Source organism: Oncorhynchus keta, chromosome 17 (genome assembly GCF_023373465.1).
Source record: "Oncorhynchus keta strain PuntledgeMale-10-30-2019 chromosome 17, Oket_V2, whole genome shotgun sequence".
NCBI lineage: Eukaryota > Metazoa > Chordata > Actinopteri > Salmoniformes > Salmonidae > Oncorhynchus > Oncorhynchus keta.
Window position 1 is genome coordinate 9,986,653 of NC_068437.1, and position 25,925 is coordinate 10,012,577.

At 47.2% G+C, this 25,925-nt stretch overlaps 1 protein-coding gene across 8 annotated transcripts in view; it reads right to left on the bottom strand.

Annotated features, from left to right (window-relative positions):
• LOC118396389 (inositol hexakisphosphate and diphosphoinositol-pentakisphosphate kinase 1) overlaps positions 1-24,835 on the bottom strand; it is an 83,921-nt gene extending 59,086 nt beyond the window's left edge. For 4 of the 8 annotated variants that reach the window (XM_052465428.1, XM_052465427.1, XM_052465426.1 and 1 more), the window contains exons 1-10: positions 24,670-24,835; positions 11,537-12,205; positions 11,039-11,234; positions 10,348-10,438; positions 10,159-10,244; positions 8,522-8,676; positions 8,125-8,226; positions 5,053-5,214; positions 4,329-4,450; positions 3,511-3,612 (exon numbers count right to left, since the gene is read on the bottom strand). In XM_052465428.1, coding sequence (XP_052321388.1) covers positions 3,511-3,612; positions 4,329-4,450; positions 5,053-5,214; positions 8,125-8,226; positions 8,522-8,676; positions 10,159-10,244; positions 10,348-10,438; positions 11,039-11,234; positions 11,537-11,704 — 1,184 coding nt within the window. In that variant the 5' untranslated portion in view covers positions 11,705-12,205; positions 24,670-24,835. Of the gene's footprint in view, positions 1-3,510; positions 3,613-4,328; positions 4,451-5,052; positions 5,215-8,124; positions 8,227-8,521; positions 8,677-10,158; positions 10,245-10,347; positions 10,439-11,026; positions 11,235-11,536; positions 12,206-24,669 lie in introns of all 8 variants that reach the window. The other 4 variants (XM_052465425.1, XM_052465424.1, XM_052465423.1 and 1 more) reach the window with 1 other exon arrangement.
• Positions 24,836-25,925: the final 1,090 nt, after the last annotated feature.

A 25,925-nucleotide genomic window follows, 5' to 3' on the forward strand; every position in this document is an offset into this window, starting at 1 on the left:
TTCTCGGATTCCCAGACCCAGAAGTCTCGCACCTTAAGGCCTGTGACTCCTCAGCTGAGGAGCGTGAGCTCCAAAAAGTAATGAATATTTTTGTAGAGGAAAGTGATGAGGAGACCTTTCTCGGTTTCCCCGACCAAGATGTGCCTTCCAGGGCAATGGTCGGCTTTTTTCCAGGGAGGGGTGTGTGACGGCCCTGAATTTTTCTGAACCGTCTCAGTGCAGCTCCTTCCAATAGGGCGCTTTCCCTTTAATTCCCAATTAAATAGCCAGCATCAGCTGCGCGAAAGGGGGGTTGTGATGGAGACGTGCATGAGGATGTGTTCAACCCTCCGTTCCGAAGCTTCTCTATTCCGTTTGTTTTGTTGCCGTTAAACGTGTGTTTTGTAGCCTAAGAGAGTTTACCCAGGATCGGATCCACTCATCGCGTCCCTGGACTACACCTCTCCGTTCTTCGTGGCCTTTCTCCGCTGGAGATCTATTGGCGGATTGGATTGTCTGACTGACCGACTGACTACCACCTTTTAGTATACGGTATTTCATTTGTTTGGATGTGATGTAGTATACTGTGATTTGTGTAGTTAGTGGTAGTTGAGGACTTAATTAAGAGTTGATCCGCTTTAAAGTTCTGTGGTAAAGTAATTGTATGTTTAATACTGGGTTTACGCTACACGGAATGAACGGACAAACATCGCGTGACAAAAGTCACTTGAGTTCACTGAACTCCTTTACCGGGCAGGACTCTTTTTAGGCCCGAGGTACAGGACATTTCTGGAGGAACCAGAACTCATTGTGATATTATTATATGTGTGTGTGTAATCATTGTTGTTGCTAATACAACCCACGCAACAGAATATAGTTGTTTTTGAAGTTCTTTTCAATGTTTTAAGGGTTTATGAAAAGTTTATTTCCATCCTGACTTTTACATACGGCCTTTGTATTGGTGTAGACTTGACGGACCAGATGGGACTCATTCCCACCCAAACTAAAAGGAGAAACCAATGTTTTCTCTGGTAGGCACAACCTACCTGGCACCCCTATAAATAATAACCTCAAGTCAAAACCGTTACATAAACGGTTTTGACTTGGAACTTGTTCAGTTTATGTCTCAGTTGTTGAATCTTGTTATGTTCATACTAGAGGTCGACCGATTATGATTTTTCAACGCCGTTACCGATGCCGATTATTGGAGGACCAAAAAGCCGATACCGATTAAAATCGTCCGATTCATTTGTATTTTTTTTGTAATAATGACAATTACAACAACTGAATTAACACTTATTTTAACTTAATATAATACATCAATAAAATCCATTTAGCCTCAAGTAGATAATGAAACATTCAATTTGGTTTAAATAATGCAAAAACAAAGTGTTGGAGAAGAACGTAAAAGTGCAATATGTACTATGTAAGAAAGCTAACGTTTCAGTTCCTTGCTCAGAACATGAGAACATATGAAAGCTGGTGGTTCCTTTTAACATGAGTCTTCAATATTCCCAGGTAAGAAGTTTGAGATTGTAGTTATTATAGGACTATTTCCCTCTATACCATTTGTATTTCATTAACCTTTGACTATTGGATGTTCTTATAGGCACTTTAGTATTGCCAGTGTAACAGTATAGCCTCCGTCCCTCTCCTCGCTCCTCCCTGGTCTCGAACCAGCAACACAACGAAAACAGCCACCACATCGAAGCAGCGTTACCCAGAGCAAGGGAAACAACCACCCCAAGGCTCAGAGCAAGTGAAGTTTGAAACACTATTAGCGAGCGCTAACTAGCCAGCCATTTCACTTCTCCTCATCTCGGGAGTTGATAGGTTTGAAGTCATAAACAGCGCAATGCTTGACGCACAACGAAGAGCTGCTGGCAAAACACACGAAAGTGCTGTTTGAATGAATGTTTACGCGCCTGCTTCTGCCTACCACCTGCCTACCACCGCTCAGTCAGATACTTAGATACTTGTATGCTCAGTCAGATTATATGCAACACAGAACACGCTAGATAATATCTAGTAATATCATCAACCATGTGTAGTTAACTAGTGATTATGATTGATTGTTTTTATAAGATAAGTTTAATGCTAGCTAGCAACTTACCTTGGATTACTGCATTGGCGTAACAGGCAGTCTCCTTGTGGAGTGCAACGAGAGAGAGGCAGGTCATTATTGCGTTGGACTAGTTAACGTTAAGGTTGCAAGATTGGATCACCCGAGCTGACAAGGTGAAAATCTGTCTTTCTGCCCCTGAACGAGGCAGTTAACCCACCGTTCCTAGCCCGTCATTGAAAATAAGAATGTGTTCTTAACTGACTTAAAAAAAGGTGTAAAAAAGTACAAAAATATATAAATAGGCGCCGAAAAATACCGATTTCCGATTGTTATGAAAACTTGAAATCGTCCCTATTTAATCGACCTCTAGTTCATACAAATATTTACACATGTTAAGTTTGCTGAAAATAGTTTACATATACATACGCACACACACACACAGTATACATTTTTTATATCCGTGTCAATTACTGTCCATGAGTCTCTAGTGGATAGACCATATGGTTAACAATGGCATTATTTTCAAATAATTCCACAACTCTTCCAACTATTTACTTTCAACTCTTCCAACTATTTGTTGAACACTTTTGTGGTTAATACATGATTCCACATGTGTTGTTTCATAGTTTTGAAGTCTTCCCTATTATTCTACAAAGTAGAAAACAGTACAAATAAAGAAGAACCATAGAATGAGTAGGTGTCCAAACTTTTGACTGGTACTGTTATATTACATGCGATAAGGCCACACAGAGGGCTAGAGATAATTCCAGACACCTGTGATAATCTGAAGTACCCAAAAAGGCCACTAGAAGTCATGTTATAAAATTCCCCCAAAAACCTTGAGTTATCACATGCTGGTAGTTTACTGGTAAACTTAGAAAGCTTCCAGTAATGTACCCTACCTTTGGAACTCTAGGTGACATTACTGATTTGTTTATTGTATTCATCCTTTATTTAGTCAGGAGAAATCCTGATGAGGGTTAAAAAAAAACATTGTAAGTCGCTCTGGATAAGAGCGTCTGCTAAATGACTTAAATGTAAATGTAAATAGGCAAATGGATATGGAAAACAGTGTTACACCTGGTATGAAGCAGGATCCTCTAGGAATACGTGAGTTTGCTGCGGGAGCTAACACAAGTCTTCAAGTTTCAAGAGAGGTTAGCCATCACGTGAGTATAGTTCACTAAACCACCTCTGTTAGATGACATCTAGTAGAAAAGAGCAGGAAGAGGAGAGAAAAGAGCAGGAAGAGCAGGAGAGAGAAGAGCAGGAAGAGGAGAGCAGGAAGAGGAGAGCAGGAAGAGGAGAGCAGGAAGAGGAGAGCAGGAAGAGGAGGAGAGAGAAGAGCAGGAAGAGCAGGAGAGAAAAGAGCAGGAAGAGCAGGAAGAGCAGGAAGAGGAGAGCAGGAAGAGCAGGAGAAAGAAGCAGGAGGCTGAAAGGAGGAAGAAAATGAGAAGAGTACTCACATGGTTCCTGAGGTGGTGGGGACTATAGGTATGTCCTCAGCCTCCATGGGGATGGACCAGGGGATGTGGAACTGAGGGGCCAGCTCTCGCATCACCATGTTCCTGTGGTGGGGACAACCAATGGAGTGAGCAAGAGCAGTATTTGAGTTCTGACAACCAATGGAGTGAGCTAGAGCAGTATTTGAGTTCTGACAACCAATGGAGTGAGCTAGAGCAGTATTTGAGCTCTGACAACCAATGGAGTGAGCTAGAGCAGTATTTGAGCTCTGACAACCAATGGAGTGAGCTAGAGCAGTATTTGAGTTCTGACAACCAATGGAGTGAGCTAGAGCAGTATTTGAGCTCTGACAACCAATGGAGTGAGCTAGAGCAGTATTTGAGTTCTGACAACCAATGGAGTGAGCTAGAGCAGTATTTGAGTTCTGACAACCAATGGAGTGAGCTAGAGCAGTATTTGAGTTCTGACAACCAATGGAGTAAGCTAGAGCAGTATTTGAGTTCTGACAACCAATGGAGTGAGCTAGAGCAGTATTTGAGTTCTGACAACCAATGGAGTGAGCTAGAGCAGTATTTGAGTTCTGACAACCAATGGAGTGAGCTAGAGCAGTATTTGAGTTCTGACAACCAATGGAGTGAGCTAGAGCAGTGTTTGGGTTTTGAAAATGAATAGAGCGCGAGTTTGGATCCTGTCCAATTCAAGGAATGACATATGGCTTTAGATACACTTTGACACTCAAGGATCAGCTGGGTAAATCAGGGGTTAAGCTGTAAGGATGACCGATAGTTGACCCCTCAGCATGACAGCTAGCCGCACCTACCCCAAGACCTTGGCACAGTCGTCATAGTACTTCATGGAGTTCTTCACAAAGCTGAAGCCATTGACGTCACAGACGAATGAGTGGCCATTCGCTCTCAAGAGGTCGAAGCCACACACCGTTTGCTGGGAGTGGAAGAATGCGTCAGTCAGCCATTCAAACTGAATGTAGCCAAATCAAGTCAAGTGCTTCTTAAAGTGCTTCTTAAAGTTGCAATATGCAGAAAATCACTTGGCCATTTCCTGGTTGCAAAAATTAACTAAATTTCAGTCTGTGACAAAACAAGCCATGCATAGTGTAGAAAATCATTGTACCATCTAAACCACTGTGAAATATAGCATTTTCAGCTGTTTGAAGCTGGTGTACAACACCAAAAGTGAAAGACGCAAAAGCATAGGAATAGCGCACAGCACAGATCTATTGCTTAGACTGAGAATGACGTTCTATAAAACTCACATTTCTATGTGAATTTGGTCAGATCGCCCCAAATATTTAAAGACGGCTCCTACCTTCATCTTCTTTCATTCATCTGCACTGATCAGAAAATACATCAGTGGCTTTCAGCTATCCGGCTCCTGCACAATCATTGCAGACGAAGGAAATAAGACGAGGTTGAGGAGAGGAACCATCTTCAGACTATCGGGATAGTTTTAAGAAGTTTAAAGGCTTCCGGTGGATTTGGAGAGAAGACAAACGCAGAGTGGTCTGATCGGTTGAAAAGCCTCACCTTGAAGGCCAGGCAGACCTTGCGGGCCACCAGTTTCTCCATGGCGGTGAGCATGACAGGGTAGCGGATCTCCTTCCCCTCGCTGTCCCGCTCCACCTTACCGTCCAGGGCCGGGGACTTCCTTGCCTCAGCATGGGCATAGTCAGGACCCACTGTGTACACCTGATACGACATCTTATTATACACACAGTCAGGTCCCAGTGTTCACCTGATATCATATCATACACAGACTAGTAGTACTCCGCCCTTACGGGCAGTACATCATTGGGTATGAATCATTTCTTTGATTTGCATCAAACACCTTTTTGGTCTCTGGATAGACTATACCAGTATTCTCAGCTCCCGAGCATTTTAAAAACTCCCATAGGCCTATTTCCCCTGAGATCATTGTTTATTGTGCACTTGTTTTCGCTTTAAAAAATGCTGTTGGCCTACCATGGGGCGGCAAGTAACCTAGTGGTTAGAGCGTTGGACTAGTAACCGGAAGGTAGCAAGATCGAATCCCCGAGGTGACAAAGTAAAAATCTGTCGTCCTGCCCCTGAACAAGGCAGTTAACCCACTGTTCCTAGGACGTCATTGAAAATAAGAATTTGTTCTTAACCAACTTGCCGAATTAACTAAAAAATACAGTAGGGCTCCAGACTAACATTTCCCCCCTCGTGCTGCCACTAACATTCTCCCCCCCGTGCTGCCACTAACATGTCCCCGCACCCCCTCGTGCTGCCACTAACATGTCCCCGCACCCCTCGTGCTGCCACTAACATGTCCCCGCACTAACATGTCCCCCCTCGTGCTGCCACTAACATGTCCCCGCCCCCTCGTGCTGCCACTAACATTCTCCCCCTCGTGCTGCCACTAACATGTCCCCGCCCCCTCGTGCTGCCACTAACATTCTCCCCCTCGTGCTGCCACTAACATGTCCCCGCATGTCCCCCTCGTGCTGCCACTAACATTCTCCCCCTCGTGCTGCCACTAACATGTCCCCGCACTAACATGTCCCCCTCGTGCTGCCACTAACATGTCCCCCCCCTCGTGCTGCCACTAACATGTCCCCCACTAACATGTCCCCCCTCGTGCTGCCACTAACATGTCCCCGCCCCTCGTGCTGCCACTAACATGTCCCCGCACCCTCGTGCTGCCACTAACATGTCCCCGCACCCCCTCGTGCTGCCACTAACATGTCCCCCCCGCATGTCCCCCCTCGTGCTGCCACTAACATGTCCCCGCACCCCCTCGTGCTGCCACTAACATGTCCCCCCTCGTGCTGCCACTAACATGTCCCCGCACCCCTCGTGCTGCCACTAACATGTCCCCCTCGTGCTGCCACTAACATGTCCCCGCCCCCCGTGCTGCCACTAACATGTCCCCCTCGTGCTGCCACTAACATGTCCCCCCTCGTGCTGCCACTAACATGTCCCCCTCGTGCTGCCACTAACATGTCCCCCTCGTGCTGCCACTAACATGTCCCCCTCGTGCTGCCACTAACATGTCCCCCTCGTGCTGTCACTAACATGTCCCCCTCCCCACTAACATGCCCCCCCGTGCTGCCACTAACATGTCCCCCCCGTGCTGCCACTAACATGTCCCCCCCCGTGCTGCCACTAACATGTCCCCCCCCGTGCTGCCACTAACATGTCCCCCCCTCGTGCTGCCACTAACATGTCCCCCTCGTGCTGCCACTAACATGTCCCCCTCGTGCTGCCACTAACATGTCCCCCCTCGTGCTGCCACTAACATGTCCCCCCCGTGCTGCCACTAACATGTCCCCCCCGTGCTGCCACTAACATGTCCCCCCTCGTGCTGCCACTAACATGTCCCCCCCTCGTGCTGCCACTAACATGTCCCCCCTCGTGCTGCCACTAACATGTCCCCCCCCGTGCTGCCACTAACATGTCCCCCCCGTGCTGCCACTAACATGTCCCCCCTCGTGCTGCCACTAACATGCCCCCCTCGTGCTGCCACTAACATGCCCCCCTCGTGCTGCCACTAACATGCCCCCCTCGTGCTGCCACTAACATGTCCCCCCCTCGTGCTGCCACTAACATGTCCCCCCTCGTGCTGTCACTAACATGTCCCCCCCTCGTGCTGCCACTAACATGTCCCCCCCGTGCTGCCACTAACATGTCCCCCCCGTGCTGCCACTAACATGTCCCCCCTCGTGCTGCCACTAACATGCCCCCCTCGTGCTGCCACTAACATGCCCCCCTCGTGCTGCCACTAACATGCCCCCCTCGTGCTGCCACTAACATGTCCCCCCTCGTGCTGCCACTAACATGTCCCCCCCCTCGTGCTGCCACTAACATGCCCCCCTCGTGCTGCCACTAACATGTCCCCCCTCGTGCTGCCACTAACATGTCCCCCCTCGTGCTGCCACTAACATGTCCCCCCTCGTGCTGCCACTAACATGTCCCCCCCTCGTGCTGCCACTAACATGTCCCCCCTCGTGCTGCCACTAACATGTCCCCCTCGTGCTGCCACTAACATGTCCCCCCCTCGTGCTGCCACTAACATGTCCCCCCCTCGTGCTGCCACTAACATGTCCCCCCCTCGTGCTGCCACTAACATGTCCCCCTCGTGCTGCCACTAACATGTCCCCCCTCGTGCTGCCACTAACATGTCCCCCCCTCGTGCTGCCACTAACATGTCCCCCCCGTGCTGCCACTAACATGTCCCCCCCCCCCCATGTGCTGCCACTAACATGTCCCCCCCGTGCTGCCACTAACATGTCCCCCCCCCTCGTGCTGCCACTAACATGTCCCCCCTCGTGCTGCCACTAACATGTCCCCCTCGTGCTGCCACTAACATGTCCCCCCCTCGTGCTGCCACTAACATGTCCCCCCCTCGTGCTGCCACTAACATGTCCCCCCCTCGTGCCACTAACATTTTCAGATGATGGCGCCAGCCTATGGTCACGGCCACGCAATAGAACAAAAAATAAGAATCATGTTATGAAGTCATTCACACGGCTATTGCCATGGTATGATTCAGGAAAACATTTGTTACATCTAAACAGGTCCAAGCAGGAGATGAGAAGACACGGCTCGCACACCAGCACACACTTAAAATGATACCTTGACATCAGTGCCGTCCGTTGGCATGAACTCCTCGTATATGTAGGAGCCAGTCTTCCTCACACAGCTCTCTGGGGAGTACACACTGCTGCGGCTCCCTATCTACAGGAGAGAGGGGATCATTCATATACTTATGAGAGCGCTTGATTTCGCCTGACAGATGGGCGGGGTTTGCACTTTTGGGACGATTTCCATGGGTTTCATTCGGTCAGGCAAGACCAATCAAGTGCAGCTACAATATTTCAAATGGAGGGCTAAAAGTTGGAGTACAGAGTGGGTATAATTGAGTATCAGACCTTTCTGCACGGCATGGCTCCTAAAGCTTCCGCCCCCTCCGCTATCGTTTCAACAGCATGACCCATTTGAAGCCAACTGTACCGCCCTAGTCCCTCAGTACCTTTCTGAAGAGTCTCTGGCTGCCCCCTCCAGCTGAGGTGGGGTAGTAGATGTAGACATTGTGGTCCTCTGCGCACACGGGCTTCTCCACAAAGGGCTTGGGGAACACCTCCCCATTCACCTCCACATGATCCTCCCCCTCGACCAGGTTACATTCTGGGAGGCAGACACACACAGCAGTCATTTAGAGACAGAGTTCAATCAGGGTGTAAAAAAAGCACACTTGAATGAATGCCCCATTCCAAATTGGACTATAAAACCCTATTCATAGGCGCAATTTAGATCTGAAAGGATTGGGCAGGTGTTCATGTTCATAGCCTTCCATCTTCAATAGAATAGGCCTACAACTATTTGCAACCCTTTAAAGCAGCGGTCGCCAACCTTTTGTGAACCTGTCAATTCTGGTCTTCATTTTGACAGTTTATTGCAAAAGTGCTATAATTTGGGTATTTTAGTAGTACATCTAGCTATCTTTGACCCTGGCGCATCAACTCCACTGAAATCGTGACGTAGAGGCACCTTGAGAAAGTTCCTCTACGTCATCTCAAGACGGTATGAAATACACCCCCTCAAGGTATGAAATGTACCACCTCAAGGTTTACTATGAAAGCAGGTGACAGCATGCCTTATTTGGCAATGGTCCCGGTTAGCGGAGTAGGCAAATATATATTATTTGCATGATGCTTCCTTGACTAGACTACTGACGTTACACAAAATGTTTAAAAAGCCAGTAAGGCACATTTCCGTGTACGGCCAAATTCAACGTTTTTGCTTGCCTTTTCATACGCAGCTGTGCTTTTACGAAGGGGGGGGGGTACATGTATGCTGCAAGGATTATACATTTATATTCTTACCTTGAGGGGGTGTATTTCATACCGTCTTGAGATGACGTAGAGGAACTTTCTCAAGGTGCCTCTACGTCACGATTTTTTTTTAGCTCCATCCATCGTGACAAGAAATGGATGACAAATCGGCATGTCAACAAGTATTTTTCCCGAACCACCGACTGATCGGGTGACAGTCCACTAAAACAGGGGGTGATAGTTCAATGGTTGGGAGTGTCATTTTTATTTTTCAAATCCTTTATTTACAATATTCATCCCGTGCCCACACACCTCTACCCCGGGAAAAGTTCAAGCATACCTGTGCTTGGGTTCGCCCCGGTTTTATTACATAACCCAAGAGCAAATCGGTGTGAATTTGACCATTGGAAAAATGAGCTACCGCGTAAATACTGCAACGCGGGTTGGATTGAGCCCCTCATCTTCATTTTCAAGGAGATGATTGCACTTTTCTTCCCAACACGCAATGAATGTGAATTTCAAAAGATTTCCTTTGCGCACCACGGCAATAGGCATGAGGAACTCAGTGCCTTCCCACTGTGAGCTAACTACCCAGAGCCGTATTTGCTCGCAATGCACATCAATTTCTTATTTGACTGTGCGATTGGACTTTGATAAGTATGCTTTAGTGAGAGTGTTGGGACCAGTTACAACTACATTTACAAACAAAGGGTTTTAAGTTGGTTTATTTTCTCATCTTGGCTCCCAGAAGCAAAACGTGCGTCCACACGAGCCAACGGATCGATTTAAACGGTAACAGTCTGTCACAAGAGACTAGTTGTGTTGTAACACTCACCTTCAGGTCTGTCTGGGTCTCGGGTTAACACAGCGTAACGAGGAAGGTCAATCCCCTCCTCCTGCAAGATACGATACACCTCCCTCCTGAAGGGGACATGAGACAAAACGTTTACTGACGGAGCAAGTCAACAGAGACTCAGAGACAAAGTAGGAGCAGGAAGTTGAGCGTGTGTGTTCCCCGGTATACCTGTCTTGTATGTAGTACTGCATGTTCAGGTCATTGATGAGAAGTGGGTTTCTGAGGTTGGCGTACTCTACCGCTTTGTCCAATGGGAAACCTACAAAGCCACCCCCATACATGCATTCATATACACAGAACACAACCACGCAATTACAGGAAATGGAAGAAAATTACTCAACCATTACATTGTCGTTCCATTGGTCTGTATACTGGTGTCCTAAATATATTTCCATTTCCCCATGTTTATTTTCCCTTTCTGATCCTTCTCCTAAGATGTACCTAATTTAAACCAGGACAAGTCAGACGTACACTATGACTAAACATGAGCAAGACGGGAATGACTGTGTTGGGTATGTACAGATTGTATTCCGTCTATACTTAATGTATATTGGCGTGCATATACATTATACACGTTAATCTGTGCAATGGGCGTGCGCACGCCAGTACCTGATGCACACCCCACCTCTTCAAGGAATACCTAGGATAGGGTAAGTAATCCTTCTCACCCCCCCCCCCCGCCCCCCTAAAAAGATTTAGATGCACTATTGTAAAGTGGCTGTTCCACTGGATGTCCTAAGGTGTATGCACCAATTTGTAAGTAGCTCTGGATAAGAGCGTCTGCTAAATGACTTAAATGTAAATGTAAATGCGCGTAATCGTATGCGGTGGGTGCACACATACGTACGTTCGTTTGTACCTTTGGAGTGGAAGGAGACGAGGCAGTCGCACAGGGGCCATTTGTCCACGGGCTCGTTGAGGATGACCTCCTCGGGGAAGATGACCACGGTGATGTACTCAAACTTACACAGCCTTTCCATGATCTGGGTCATGGGCTTGGACTTGGACTTCTTCATCATGGAGCAGATGCCCACCACGATCTGCCTCTCTGGAGGCTGGGCGAACAGAGAGGAAGGGAAAGAGGTCACTCCGCATCTTACGGTTTGTAATGTGCTGTACATGATGTGATTACTTGTGCGAGGTGAAGCCTAAGCCAATTTTCCATCTTTCCTCTGTCCGGTCATCTCTCCTCACCTCCTTCTCAAAATGCATTGAAGGAGAAGGTCTGAGGAGAGGGACCTTGGATCTTTATCTCCAATGTTGTTTGAGGAGTTGGCGAGGAAAGAGAAAGCAAGGAATCAAGTAAAGACGAATTGGGAAAGGGCCTCTTTCTCGCCATCTTCATGCACCCACTTACCGAGTCGTAATCCTCATCCTCCTCTTTTCCCTGGCCCTCCTCCTCTCCTTTTCGCATCTCTCCCTCATTCTTCATGCCTCCTTCCTCTGGGCCTTGATGACCTTCATAGGCAAACACAGACGTGGGATTTCCACTCTGGCACCACCCCTCTCCTCCAGGCTCTGACATTGACAGAGTGCGGACGTCACTCAAACATCTGCCACTCGAAGTTCCGGCGCATCTTTGCGTGCCAGTACACAGTAGGAGGGTGTGAGGTAATAAGAGGGAAGGCTCAGATCACCTTACCGACAACGGGGAGTAGGCACTGGTAATGCCTTTTTAAAATGCCCCTCGGGTTGATGAAGGTGTAATGAATTGGTGAGGGGAAAGACTCAGGAGGGTGGAGACGGTGGTCTGGGAGCACCAGGTTTACATAGAGGAAAGTGCTGAGGTAGTAATTCGAGGGGAGGGTTCTCATGGGTTAGGAAGCAAGCTCTAGGGTGTTGACTTGGGGTGAGGTAAGTAGGCAGGGGTGAGGTAGGTAGAGGACACAGCCCGAGTTGGGGAAGGAGTAACCTCCCTGTGTCAGGAGAGCGGTCTCATTCTGAAAAGCGACATCACTCTGGCCTGAGGAGGATGAGATGAGCGGTTCACAAAAGGTTCCTCCACAGTCTCACCATCAGTCACCACCTACAGGAGGACAACACAGAAAGGCAGACGCAGATAATGGCACTACTATGGTACAGAACATGTAAAAGATTAAACCCTGTAGAGACATGGCTCAGTGCTTGTTACAACGTCAGCAGGCTGTCTAATAATGCTGCCTCGTCTCTCTACACTCAATGTGTTTGGGCAATTCCACAGTAACGGAATTACACTTTGTCTTTTCAGTTCGATGCAGCTAGCGACTCAAACGGGACAGTTTTATCTCTTTACCTCTTCATTCGAAGACTCAATCATGGACATTCTTACTGACAGTTGTGGCTGCCTGCGTGATGTATTGTTGTCTCTACCTTCTTGTCCTTTGTGCTGTTGTCTGTGCCCAAAAATGTTTGTACCCTGTTTTGTGCTGCTTCCATGTTGTGCTGCTGCCATGTTGTGCTGCTGCCATGTTGTGTGGTCATGTGTTGTGCTGCTTCCATGTTGTGCTGCTGCCATGTTGTGTGGTCATGTGTTGTGCTGCTTCCATGTTGTGCTGCTGCCATGTTGTGCTGCTGCCATGTTGTGTGGTCATGTGTTGTGCTGCTTCCATGTTGTGCTGCTGCCATGTTGTGTGGTCATGTGTTGTGCTGCTTCCATGTTGTGCTGCTGCCATGTTGTGCTGCTGCCATGTTGTGTGGTCATGTGTTGTGCTGCTTCCATGTTGTGCTGCTGCCATGTTGTGTGGTCATGTGTTGTGCTGCTGCCATGTTGTTGTCATGTGTTGTGCTGCTTCCATGTTGTGCTGCTGCCATGTTGTGTGGTCATGTGTTGTGCTGCTTCCATGTTGTGCTGCTGCCATGTTGTGTGGTCATGTGTTGTGCTGCTTCCATGTTGTGCTGCTGCCATGCTGTGTGGTCATGTGTTGTGCTGCTTCCATGTTGTGCTGCTGCCATGCTGTGTGGTCATGTGTTGTGCTGCTTCCATGTTGTGCTGCTGCCATGTTGTGTGGTCATGTGTTGTGCTGCTTCCATGTTGTGCTGCTGCCATGCTGTGTGGTCATGTGTTGTGCTGCTTCCATGTTGTGCTGCTGCCATGCTGTGTGGTCATGTGTTGTGCTGCTTCCATGTTGTGCTGCTGCCATGCTGTGTGGTCATGTGTTGTGCTGCTTCCATGTTGTGCTGCTGCCATGCTGTGTGGTCATGTGTTGTGCTGCTTCCATGTTGTGCTGCTGCCATGCTGTGTGGTCATGTGTTGTGCTGCTTCCATGTTGTGCTGCTGCCATGTTGTGTGGTCATGTGTTGTGCTGCTTCCATGTTGTGCTGCTGCCATGCTGTGTGGTCATGTGTTGTGCTGCTTCCATGTTGTGCTGCTGCCATGCTGTGTGGTCATGTGTTGTGCTGCTTCCATGTTGTGCTGCTGCCATGCTGTGTGGTCATGTGTTGTGCTGCTTCCATGTTGTGCTGCTGCCATGCTGTGTGGTCATGTGTTGTGCTGCTTCCATGTTGTGCTGCTGCCATGCTGTGTGGTCATGTGTTGTGCTGCTGCCATGCTGTGTGGTCATGTGTTGTGCTGCTTCCATGTTGTGCTGCTGCCATGTTGTGTGGTCATGTGTTGTGCTGCTTCCATGTTGTGCTGCTGCCATGCTGTGTGGTCATGTGTTGTGCTGCTGCCATGTTGTGCTGCTGCCATGCTGTGTGGTCATGTGTTGTGCTGCTGCCATGCTGTGTGGTCATGTGTTGTGCTGCTTCCATGTTGTGCTGCTGCCATGTTGTGTGGTCATGTTGTGCTGCTGCCATGTTGTTGTCATGTGTTGTGCTGCTGCCATGCTGTGTGGTCATGTGTTGTGCTGCTGTCATGTTGTGCTGCTGCCATGTTGTTGTCATGTGTTGTGCTGCTGCCATGCTGTGTGGTCATGTGTTGTGCTGCTGCCATGTTGTTGTCATGTGTTGTGCTGCTTCCATGTTGTGTGGTCATGTGTTGTGCTGCTGCCATGTTGTTGTCATGTGTTGTGCTGCTTCCATGTTGTGTGGTCATGTGTTGTGCTGCTTCCATGTTGTGCTGCTGCCATGTGTGGTCATGTGTTGTGCTGCTTCCATGTTGTGCTGCTGCCATGCTGTGTGGTCATGTGTTGTGCTGCTTCCATGTTGTGCTGCTGCCATGTGTGGTCATGTGTTGTGCTGCTTCCATGTTGTGCTGCTGTCATGTTGTGTTGTCATGTGTTGTGCTGCTTCCATGTTGTGCTGCTTCCATGTTGTGCTGCTGCCATGCTGTGTGGTCATGTGTTGTGCTGCTTCCATGTTGTGCTGCTGCCATGTGTGGTCATGTGTTGTGCTGCTTCCATGTTGTGCTGCTTCCATGTTGTGCTGCTGTCATGTTGTGTTGTCATGTGTTGTGCTGCTTCCATGTTGTGCTGCTTCCATGTTGTGCTGCTTCCATGTTTTTTTATTTTATTTTTATTTCACCTTTATTTAACCAGGTAGGCTAGTTGAGAACAAGTTCTCATTTGCAACTGCGACCTGGCCAAGATAAAGCATAGCAGTGTGAACAGACAACACAGAGTTACACATGGAGTAAACAATTAGCAAGTCAATAACACAGTAGAAAAAAATGGGTAGTCTATATACAATGTGTGCAAAAGGCATGAGGAGGTAGGCGAATAATACAATTTTGCAGATTAACACTGGAGTGATAAATGATCAGATGGGCATGTACAGGTAGAGATATTGGTGTGCAAAAGAGCAGAAAAGTAAATAAATAAAAACAGTATAAAAACAGTATGGGAATGAGGTAGGTGAAAAGGGTGAGCTATTTACCTATAGACTATGTACAGCTGCAGCGATCGGTTAGCTGCTCGGATAGCTGATGTTTGAAGTTGGTGAGGGAGATAAAAGTCTCCAGCTTCAGCGATTTTGCAATTCGTTCCAGTCACAGGCAGCAGAGTACTGGAACGAAAGGCGGCCAAATGAGGTGTTGGCTTTAGGGATGATCAGTGAGATACACCTGCTGGAGCGCGTGCTACGGATGGGTGTTGCCATCGTGACCAGTGAACTGAGATAAGGCGGAGCTTTACCTAGCATGGACTTGTAGATGACCTGGAGCCAGTGGGTCTGGCGACGAATATGTAGTGAGGGCCAGCCGACTAGAGCATACAAGTCGCAGTGGTGGGTGGTATAAGGTGCTTTAGTGACAAAACGGATGGCACTGTGATAGACTGCATCCAGTTTGCTGAGTAGAGTGTTGGAAGCCATTTTGTAGATGACATCGCCGAAGTCGAGGATCGGTAGGATAGTCAGTTTTACTAGGGTAAGCTTGGCAGCGTGAGTGAAGGAGGCTTTGTTGCGGAATAGAAAGCCGACTCTGGATTTGATTTTTGATTGGAGATGTTTGATGTGAGTCTGGAAGGAGAGTTTGCAGTCTAGCCAGACACCTAGGTACTTATAGATGTCCACATATTCAAGGTTGGAACCATCCAGGGTGGTGATGCTAGTCGGGCATGCGGGTGCAGGCAGCGATCGGTTGAAAAGCATGCATTTGGTTTTACTCGCGTTTAAGAGCAGTTGGAGGCCACGGAAGGAGTGCTGTATGGCATTGAAGCTCGTTTGGAGGTTTGATAGCACAGTGTCCAATGACGGGCCGAAAGTATATAGAATGGTGTCGTCTGCGTAGAGGTGGATCAGGGAATCGCCCGCAGCAAGAGCAACATCATTGATATATACAGAGAAAAGAGTCGGCCCGAGAATTGAACCCTGTGGCACCCCATAGAGACTGCCAGAGGACCGGACAGCATGCCCTCTGATTTGACACACTGAACTCTGTCTGCAAAGTAATTGGTGAACCAGGCAAGGCAGTCATCCGAAAAACCGAGGCTGTTGAGTCTGCCGATAAGAATTTGGTGATTGACAGAGTCGAAAGCCTTGGCGAGGTCGATGAAGACGGCTGCACAGTACTGTCTTTTATCGATGGCGGTTATGATATCATTTAGTACCTTGAGTGTGGCTGAGGTGCACCCGTGACCGGCTCGGAAACCAGATTGCACAGCGGAGAAGGTACGGTGGGATTCGAGATGGTCAGTGACCTGTTTGTTGACTTGGCTTTCGAAGACCTTAGATAGGCAGGCAGGGCAGGATGGATATAGGTCTATAGCAGTTTGGGTCCAGGGTGTCTCCCCCTTTGAAGAGGGGGATGACTGCGGCAGCTTTCCAATCCTTGGGGATCTCAGACGATATGAAAGAGAGGTTGAACAGGCTGGTAATAGGGGTTGCGACAATGGCGGCAGATAGTTTCAGAAATAGCGGGTCCAGATTGTCAAGCCCAGCTGATTTGTACGGGTCCAGGTTTTGCAGCTCTTTCAGAACATCTGCTATCTGGATTTGGGTAAAGGAGAACCTGGAGAGGCTTGGGTGAGGAACTACGGGGCGGAGCTGTTGGCCGAGGTTGGAGTAGCCAGGCGGAAGGCATGGCCAGCCGTTGAGAAGTGCTTATTGAAGTTTTCGATAATCATGGATTTATCGGTGGAGACCGTGTTTCCTAGCCTCAGTGCAGTGGGCAGCTGGGAGGAGGTGCTCTTGTTCTCCATGGACTTCACAGTGTCCCAGAACTTTTTGGAGTTGGAGCTACAGGATGCAAACTTCTGCCTGAAGAAGCTGGCCTTAGCTTTCCTGACTGACTGCGTGTATTGGTTCCTGACTTCCCTGAACAGTTGCATATCACGGGGGCTATTCGATGCTATTGCAGTCCGCCACAGGATGTTTTTGTGCTGGTCGAGGGCAGTCAGGTCTGGAGTGAACCAAGGGCTGTATCTGTTCTTGGTTCTGCTTTTTTTGAACGGAGCATGCTTATCTAAAATGGTGAGGAAGTTACTTTTAAAGAATGACCAGGCATCCTCAACTGACGGGATGAGGTCAATGTCCTTCCAGGATACACGGGCCAGGTCGATTAGAAAGGCCTGCTCACAGAAGTGTTTTAGGGAGCGTTTGACAGTGATGAGGGGTGGTCGTTTGACTGTGTCTCCGTGGCGGATACAGGCGATGAGGCAGTGATCGCTGAGATCCTGGTTGAAGACAGCGGAGGTATATTTGGAGGGCCAGTTGGTCAGGATGACGTCTATGAGGGTGCCCTTGTTTACAGAGTTAGGGTTGTACCTGGTGGGTTCCTTGATGATTTGAGTGAGATTGAGGGCATCTAGCTTAGATTGTAGGACTGCCGGGGTGTTAAGCATATCCCAGTTTAGGTCACCTAACAGAACAAACTCTGAAGCTAGATGGGGGCGATCAATTCACAAATGGTGTCCAGGGCACAGCTGGGAGCTGACGGGGTCGGTAGCAGGCGGCAACAGTGAGAGACTTGTTTCTGGAGAGAGTAATTTTCAAAATTAGTAGTTCAAACTGTTTGGGTATGGACCTGGAAAGTATGACATTACTTTGCAGGCTATCTCTGCAGTAGACTGCGACTCCGCCCCCTTTGGCAGTTCTATCTTGACGGAAGATGTTATAGTTGGGTATGGAAATCTCTGAATTTTTGGTGGCCTTCCTGAGCCAGGATTCAGACACGGCAAGGACATCAGGGTTAGCAGAGTGTGCTAAAGCAGTGAGTAAAACAAACTTAGGGAGGAGGCTTCTGATGTTGACATGCATAAAACCAAGACTTTTCGATCACAGAAGTCAACAAATGAGGGTACCTGGGGACATGCAGGGCCTGGGTTTACCTCCACATCACCCGCGGAACAGAGAAGGAGTAGTATGAGGGTGCGGCTAAAGGCTATCAAAACTGGTCGCCTAGAGCGTTGGGGGCAGAGGATAAGAGGAGCAGGTTTCTGGGCATGGTAGAATATATTCAGGGCATAATGCGCAGACAGGGGTATGGTGGGGTGCGGGTACAGCGGAGGTAAGCCCAGGCACTGGGTGATGATGAGAGAGGTTGTATCTCTGGACATGCTGGTTGTAATGGGTGAGGTCACCGCATGTGTGGGGGGTGGGACAAAGGAGGTAACAGGGGTATGCAGAGTGGATCTAGGGGCTCCATTGTGAACTAAAACAATGATAACTAACCTGAACAACAGTATACAAGGCATATTGACATTTGGTAGAGACATACAGCGAGGCATACGGTAATCACAGGTGTTGAATTGGGAAAGCTAGCTAAAAACAGTAGGCGAGGCTAATCAGCTAGCACAACAAACAGCAGGTAAAATGGTGTTGACTAGGCAACTGGGCCGACAGATAAACAAACAAGCAGAATGGGGTACCGTGATTAATGGACAGTCCAGCGTGCGTCAGCTATGTAGCCAAGAGATCAGTGTCCAGGGGGCAGCGGTGGATGGGCAGGGAAGCTGGGCTGGCGAGTGTTATCCAGGTTTTTTTAAAACTAACAATGACTAAATAGCTTGTAGCTAGTTAGCTGGTTAGCGTCTGGAGGTTCTTGAGTGTGTCATAAAAATAAAATAAAAATTAAAAGTGATAGCGATTCCGTATCACAGTGGGTGAGGCAGGTTTCCGGAAGGTATAAACAAAATAAAAATCAAAGAGAGATAGAAAGTAAATGGGTTCAGAGTGTTTGGGATGCGGTGAGTCAGATGGTTAGCAGGCCTGTGCTAACAAGCTAACAGTTCGTAGGCCCGGGCTAGACAAGCTAGCCATTAGCAGGCCGAATTAGCAAGCAGGGAGATAGCGAGGGCTAGAGAGCTAACCTTTGGGGGACGTCGCGATGGGGTGAGTCTGTTTATTCCTCTTCTTGCGGTGACATCGACAGACCGGTCGTGGGCCCGGGTAATTGTAGCCCAGGAGTATGCTACAGGAGCTCTAGTACGCTGGGTGAGCTGGAGACACAGCGTTTCAGAAAGCTCGCGGGCCTTGGCCAGCAGATGGATCTTTGGCGATGTCGCAACGAAAAAGCCTGTTGAAACCACCTCGGACGATTATGTCGGCGGACCAGTCGTGATGGATCGGCGGCGCTCCGTGTCGGCAGTAAAGGGTCCAGGCCAATTGGCAAAAGAGGTATTGTTGGGCCTCTTCGGCTAGTCGGGAGGTGGGCTTAGCTCAAGGCTAACTGTAGCTTGTTTTGGGACAGAGACGTTAGCCAGGAGTAGCCACTCGGATTGCAGCTAGCTAGTTGCGATGATCCGGTGTAAAGGTTCAGAGCTTGCGGTAGGAATCCGGAGATGTGGTAGAGAAAGAGCAGTCTGATATGCTCTGGGTTGATGTCGCGCTGGTGTTCTAGTTAGCTTAGAAGACCGCTAGCAATGGCTAACTGAGTACGAGCTAGTAGCTAGTTAGCTGGCTAGCTTCTGATGGTGGTTCCGGTTCTAAAGTAAAGTATAGAAAAAGCAGATCCGTACCACATTGGGTGATGCGGGTTGCAGGAGAGTATATTCAGCTCTAGTTTGAAAGTGAGATTAAAATATGTACGAAATATATACAGAAAAAAAACGAAGAAAACTATATTTACACTAGACAGGACGGGACAAGACAAAACACACGTCCGACTGCTACGCCATCTTGGAAGAGAAGTGTGGTCATGTGTTGTGCTGCTTCCATGTTGTGCTGCTGCCATGTTGTGCTGCTGCCATGTTGTGTGGTCATGTGTTGTGCTGCTTCCATGTTGTGCTGCTTCCATGTTGTGCTGCTGCCATGTTGTTGTCATGTGTTGTGCTGCTTCCATGTTGTGCTGCTGTCATGTTGTGTGGTCATGTGTTGTGCTGCTTCCATGTTGTGCTGCTGCCATGTTGTTGTCATGTGTTGTGCTGCTTCCATGTTGTGCTGCTTCCATGGTGTGCTGCTGCCATGTTGTTGTCATGTGTTGTGCTGCTTCCATGTTGTGCTGCTTCCATGTTGTGCTGCTGTCATGTTGTGCTGCTGCCATGGTGTGTGGTCATGTGTTGTGCTGCTTCCATGTTGTGCTGCTGCCATGTTGTTGTCATGTGTTGCTGCCATGTTGTTGTCATGTGTTGCTGCCATACTATGTTGTTGTCTTAGGTCTCTCTTTATGTAGTGTTGCCTCTCGTGGCCTTTTGGTAGGCCGTCATTGTAAATAACAATACGTTCTTAACTGACTTGCCTAGTAAAAATAAAAGGTTAAATTAATACAAATACACTGACAAATTTGAAAAAATACCATAGTATTCACTTCAGAGGTTTTGCAGACTCCCTTGAAAAAGCTCACGGTCACCTGCATCTTTAGCCAACAATATTTCCCTCCAATGACAGAATTCAATGACTACACTAACCCAAAAATATACAACTCGGGTAATCAAACATTTTGGCTTGTATCTCGTAAATACCAGGGTTTTATTTATTTTTTTGAACAGTGGACTTGAGTGTAAATTAAAGCATAACCAAGAGGAGGACTTGTCCTCAGTCAGTAGCCTGCCAGAACTGGTTCCTGTCTCTTTTAGCAATGCCCTTCCCCACCCACCAAACAAAACAGCTGACTTCCTGGGAAAATCTCCAGAAACAGCCAGCCTAGCCCAGATCATATCACCGCTCACAGAAGCCAGCCAAGAGGCTCATAAGGCACTTCCTACACAAGGCCATGACCGATAGGGCCTTGGTAGTTGGGAACAGACTCAAAAAAATTGTCAGATCCCAGTCACACTCCCAGGACAGAAAACTAATTCCACGATATACTAGATCACGCTATAGAATGCTAGCACAGACAGCTCGTGTCCACACGCATATCAACTTCGTCACACAAAACGTGTGAACATGGGTAAGTCTGGTCCCCAGAATAGCCTGCCCTTTCCTCAGTGTGTTGAAAGGGGAAGAGGCATAAGAGGAGGCGGAGCGAGGAGGGTGGCCGGTAGAGAGCATATTGGGTGCAGAGGCCTACTCTAGTAACGGCACACAAGCATAACTCCTCGCTCTCCTCGAAGGCGTTGACAGGCCACACTAAACCATGTGGAAGCCCATCTTGGCCACCCGAGGTCAGGGAAACACACTCGGGGAAATAAACAAACTCATAAATACTCAGCTACAACAACAGTGTAAAGACAGTCGACGCCGCCATCCTCCCTAGACACACAGTAGTAAGGCTATTTGGCATTGAGTGACTGGGAAGATCGGACTACTGAAGTGATAACGATAAATGAAAACGACACGTTTATAACATGAATGTGCACCACTGCTTTATTTATTATTCTTTAAACTACTACTAGTTTACCGGTACTAGCGGTCCATTTGTCCCATTCATAATCAAAATCACCATATTAGCAAACTTGTTTCATTTCAAACTTTACATTTCTCTAGCATACTCTGCTTATCGTGGTGAACAGTTCGCCCGCGGTTTATCATCCCAGCTCTATGACGGTTGAACACATAGTGTTGATGGCTGACCAGCAATGCCCTTAACTGGTCAAGTTTGTCAGGAGTTTTGAGTGTTAAGCCCATTGTCTGTCTGTCGGCACAACACTAGCCTTGTTTCTCATCTCCAATCCTCTGTTCCTCACTGTGCTTCAGTCATCCCTTTGCCTCGCCATCAAATGTTTCTCGGATTCTTCATTCAAAAAAAGGCACTGCGTCCTTTGACGCCTATGACTAACAAACCAAAAGGCCTGATTGAACACGTCCCCATCTCCCTTTGGCATCGCCCGACCCACCATCTGACAGTGAGTCACTTCCGCCACCCAAATTTGGGCGGCCCCAATAAAAGGCCTTTAACCTTTGAGACCGTATCCTGTAGAAAGTCAGGCTGCACAGTTTATGATAGGGGTGGAATCATTAGCTGAGCGCTCACAAAAAGCCTCTATCACACTCAGTGAGAACAGGCCCAATGACACAGGAAATGTCTCTGCAAATAGGAGGAGCCACATACTGTCCATTTAGGCTGTTTCCTTTTCATACAGGGAGTGAAGAAGACTGCAAAGACAGGCACAGTCAGAGTATTGTCGTCTGCCACTTGCCATTTACTTGTGAATTTTGAAGCCAGCATAGATGTGTTGACTACACAAAGTATGCCATCATATGCCTAGTGAGTCATATAGCCTAACAGTTACTATCAGTGCACGGCGACTGAAGAGCCTGTCAGTGCAGGTGATCAGTTTGTTATCAGCGAAGCCTCTAAATCATTAAATAAACTGTTAATGATTATGTTCAATAGTCTGGAGTAGACTGGAGGACTGAACCTGTCGAAGACTAATGCAAATACCTCATTCCTCATCCTCGGCCACCAGTCACAAAAATAGCCAAAACCCACAAGTTCTCCATATCCCAACACTCCCTCACTCTGAAGGGGCAGTACTGCAGAGGACAGACAATACGTGAGGCTTTGAGGAATGCATGACAAATAATTACTGTACAAACATAGATGCCCTCTGGGTCATTCAATCTCATGACTCTCTTTATTCATGGTTTCATAACTTCATTGTGTGAATTGTTTGCATTTGATTGTTAGTGTACAGTGCAGTCGGAAAGGATTCAGACCCCTTGACTTTTTCAAAATGTTCGACCGGGTTCAGGTCCGGGCTCTAGCTAAGCCACTCAAGGACATTCAGAGACTTGTCCCGAAGCCACTCCTGTGTTGTCTTGGTTGTGTGCTTAGGGTCATTGTCCTGTTGGAAGGTGAACCTTCACCCCAGTCTGAGGTTCTGAGCACTCTGGAACAGGTTTTCAACAAGGATCTCTCTGTACTTTGCTACGTTCATCTTTCCCTCTAGCCTGACTATTCTCCAAGTCCCTGCCGCTGAAAAACATCCCCACAGCATGATGCTGCCACCACCATGCTTAACAGGGATGTTGCCAGGTTTCCTCCAGATGTGACACTTGACAATCAGGCCAAATAGTTAAATCTTGGTTTCATCAGACCAGGGAATCTTGTTTTTCATGGTCTGAGAGTCCTTTAGGTGCCTTTTGGCAAACTCCAAGTGGGCTGTCATGTGCCTTTTACTGAGGAGTGGCTCCGGTCTGGCCACTCTACCATAAAGGCCTGATTGGTGGAATGCTGCAGAGATGGTTGTCCTTCAGGGAGGTTCTCCCATCTCCTCAGAGGAACTCTGGAGGTATGTCAGAGTGACCATCAGGTTTTTGGTCACCTCCCTGACAAAGGTCCTCTTCCCCCAATTATTTATATATATTTGTACCTTTATTTAACTAGGCAAGTCAGTTTAAGAACAAAATCTTATTTACAATGACGGCCTACAACGGACCAATTGTGCACCGCGATATGGGACTCCCAACCCGGATGTGATACAGCCTGGATTCTAACCAGGGTCTGTAGTGATGCCTCTCACACTGAGATGCAGTGCCTTAGACTGCTGCGCCACTCAGGAGCCCTAAAATAAGTAGCAGCGGCGGGACTGCTCAATTTGGCCGGGCGGCCAGCTCTAGGAAGAGTCTTGGTGGTTACAAACTTCTTCCATTTAAGAATGATGGAGGCTACTGTGTTTTGGGGGACCTTCAATGCTATAGAAATGCTCTGACATGCACAGGGACCATATTTAAAACAGTTGTGTGCCTTTCCAAGTCATGTCCAATCAATTGAATTTACCACATGTGAACTCAAATCAAGTTGTAGAAACATTTCAAGGAAGATCAATAGAAACAGGATGCACCTGAGCTCAATTTCGAGTCTCATAGCAAAGGGTCTGAATACTTATGTATATAAGGTATTTCAGTTTTTATTTATAATAAATTAGCAAACATTTCTAAAAACCTGTTTTTGCTTGGTCATTATGGAGTATTGTGTGTAGATTGATGAGGGGGAAAAATCATTTAAATCAAATTTTAGAATGAGGCTGTAATGTAACAAAATGTGGGAAAAGTAAATGGGTCTGAAAACTTTCCGAAAGGACTGTATATCAATTCCCCATTACATATATCACCAGTAGCACATTTACCGCTAATTCCTATCATTTCTAATCTACAATGTTTGCTACTTTGGTTAAGGTAATTATTTTTAAGGCATTCAAATGTATTATTCCAGTCTTCCCGTTCTCATTACCTGAGTGGACACATTGTTTGCAGAGTGCACAAGCTATGCTTCACTTGTGAGAAACAAGTTTGTTTTGCAGTATAACTGCATTTCAAGTGCAGTTAACTGCAGTTAATCTGCAATCACTGCATTCAAAATACCACAGTTGACTGCGGTTTACTGCAGTTTCAAAACGGCAATCTTTTTTGTAAGAGCCAGTCTGAGAGGAAGTGATCTACCTACATTACACAAGAGGAAAGCAAGTTAATTGTCGAACACTGAAACAGAAGTCAAAATAGCCACGAATGTTTAACTTTTTGTTTTGTTTTAATCGTTTGGAAATACGCTTTGGAAGCTGTCTGTCACGAATGGTTCGTGTATGTTCCTGTCAAGAAAGTGTGCCGCTTTTCAATGAACTCTACTGTGTACACTGTGACAACCTCGCCTCAGTGCCTAACGTTAATTATTTAGCGTGGCAATACATATTACAACGTAGACCACTGCAGCCTATACTTAGTTACAACGTAACTAAGTACACTTCACATTACAGCCAACCGCAATATCGATTAGGAATAGTGTAAGAAGTGTTGCGGTCTTAAAATACAGTTACTTACTTATTGGTAATTTGAGTTATAACCAGCTGTCAAGTTCTTTGTCCTTTGATAGTTGTTTTGTTGTGCAACCGCGAAACTTGAGCACGGCAATGTTTTTCTTCTTCTTAAGCTTGTATTGGCGGATCGCAACCGTGAGGTCTATACACCACCACCTACTGTACTGGCGTGTGATGCCGGCCACGGCCTCCCTATTCATCAATTCAGCTTATCTAGCGCTGTTTACACCTACTGTTCCAGAGTGTGACTATATTAAACTTCGTAGAAAAATTGCCCCCCTCAACTAACCCTACACCCGTTTCCACTACTGGGAGGACAGGATACTATCGCTCAACACAGCTTGTAACTAACTATTCTGCAGTTAAACCTCATACACCCAAGTACTTCTCTGCAGCTGCCAGAACCACAGCAATTTATGTGATTTACGTTCCATTTCTGCGGTACAGTTGATAACCATTGCTATGAATGCTAAATATTCAACATTACTGTAGCACATGTTATTCATATCACATTTTATTGCTCTCTGCCTCTTAGACTTCCTCGCCCTGGACCCATCTTCCTCTACCACTCTCTTCATTGCCTCAGTATATGACACCTTCTGTACTACTCTGATCCTGGCAACCTCAACATACCGTTCTCTCAACTGACACTGCTGATCTCCAGCACCATGGGTACCCGTACAGTTAACACACACACAACCTCTTCCACCGGTAGTACACAATTGTCTCATGCCCTCCTGCACACTCCTCACATCTAGGAATCTCCCGATAAACACACTACTGCAACATGACCATACTGTAAGCTTGTCACCTAAAACACTGATGTGGCTTCGGAAAACAAAAGCTCTCACATCCTAACTTAACTCTGTCGGGTAAAGACTCTGCATCAAAACTCAGAAGAACAGACAATGTCTTCTCTGTCTCACCACTCTCTTCACCAGGTCTACGTAGCCGGCAATGTTGTTGATGGGCTTCCACTTTCCTTTGAAGCAGGACGCTTAATAAGTGACAACAAACAACAAATATACTGTATATAGATAACTATCCCACCAGTCAACAATATGAAAGCAGAATCTATTTAAATGGAACAATCTTCCCATTCTTCAATCCAAGATGGCGTAGCAGTGTGGACGTGTTTGTTGTTGTCCCGTGTAAATGTTGTGTTTTTTTCATCATTTTGTATATATATCAATCTCTTTTTCCATTTTTAAATTAAATATACCTTCCAGCAACCTACCTCACCCAATGTGATACGAATCT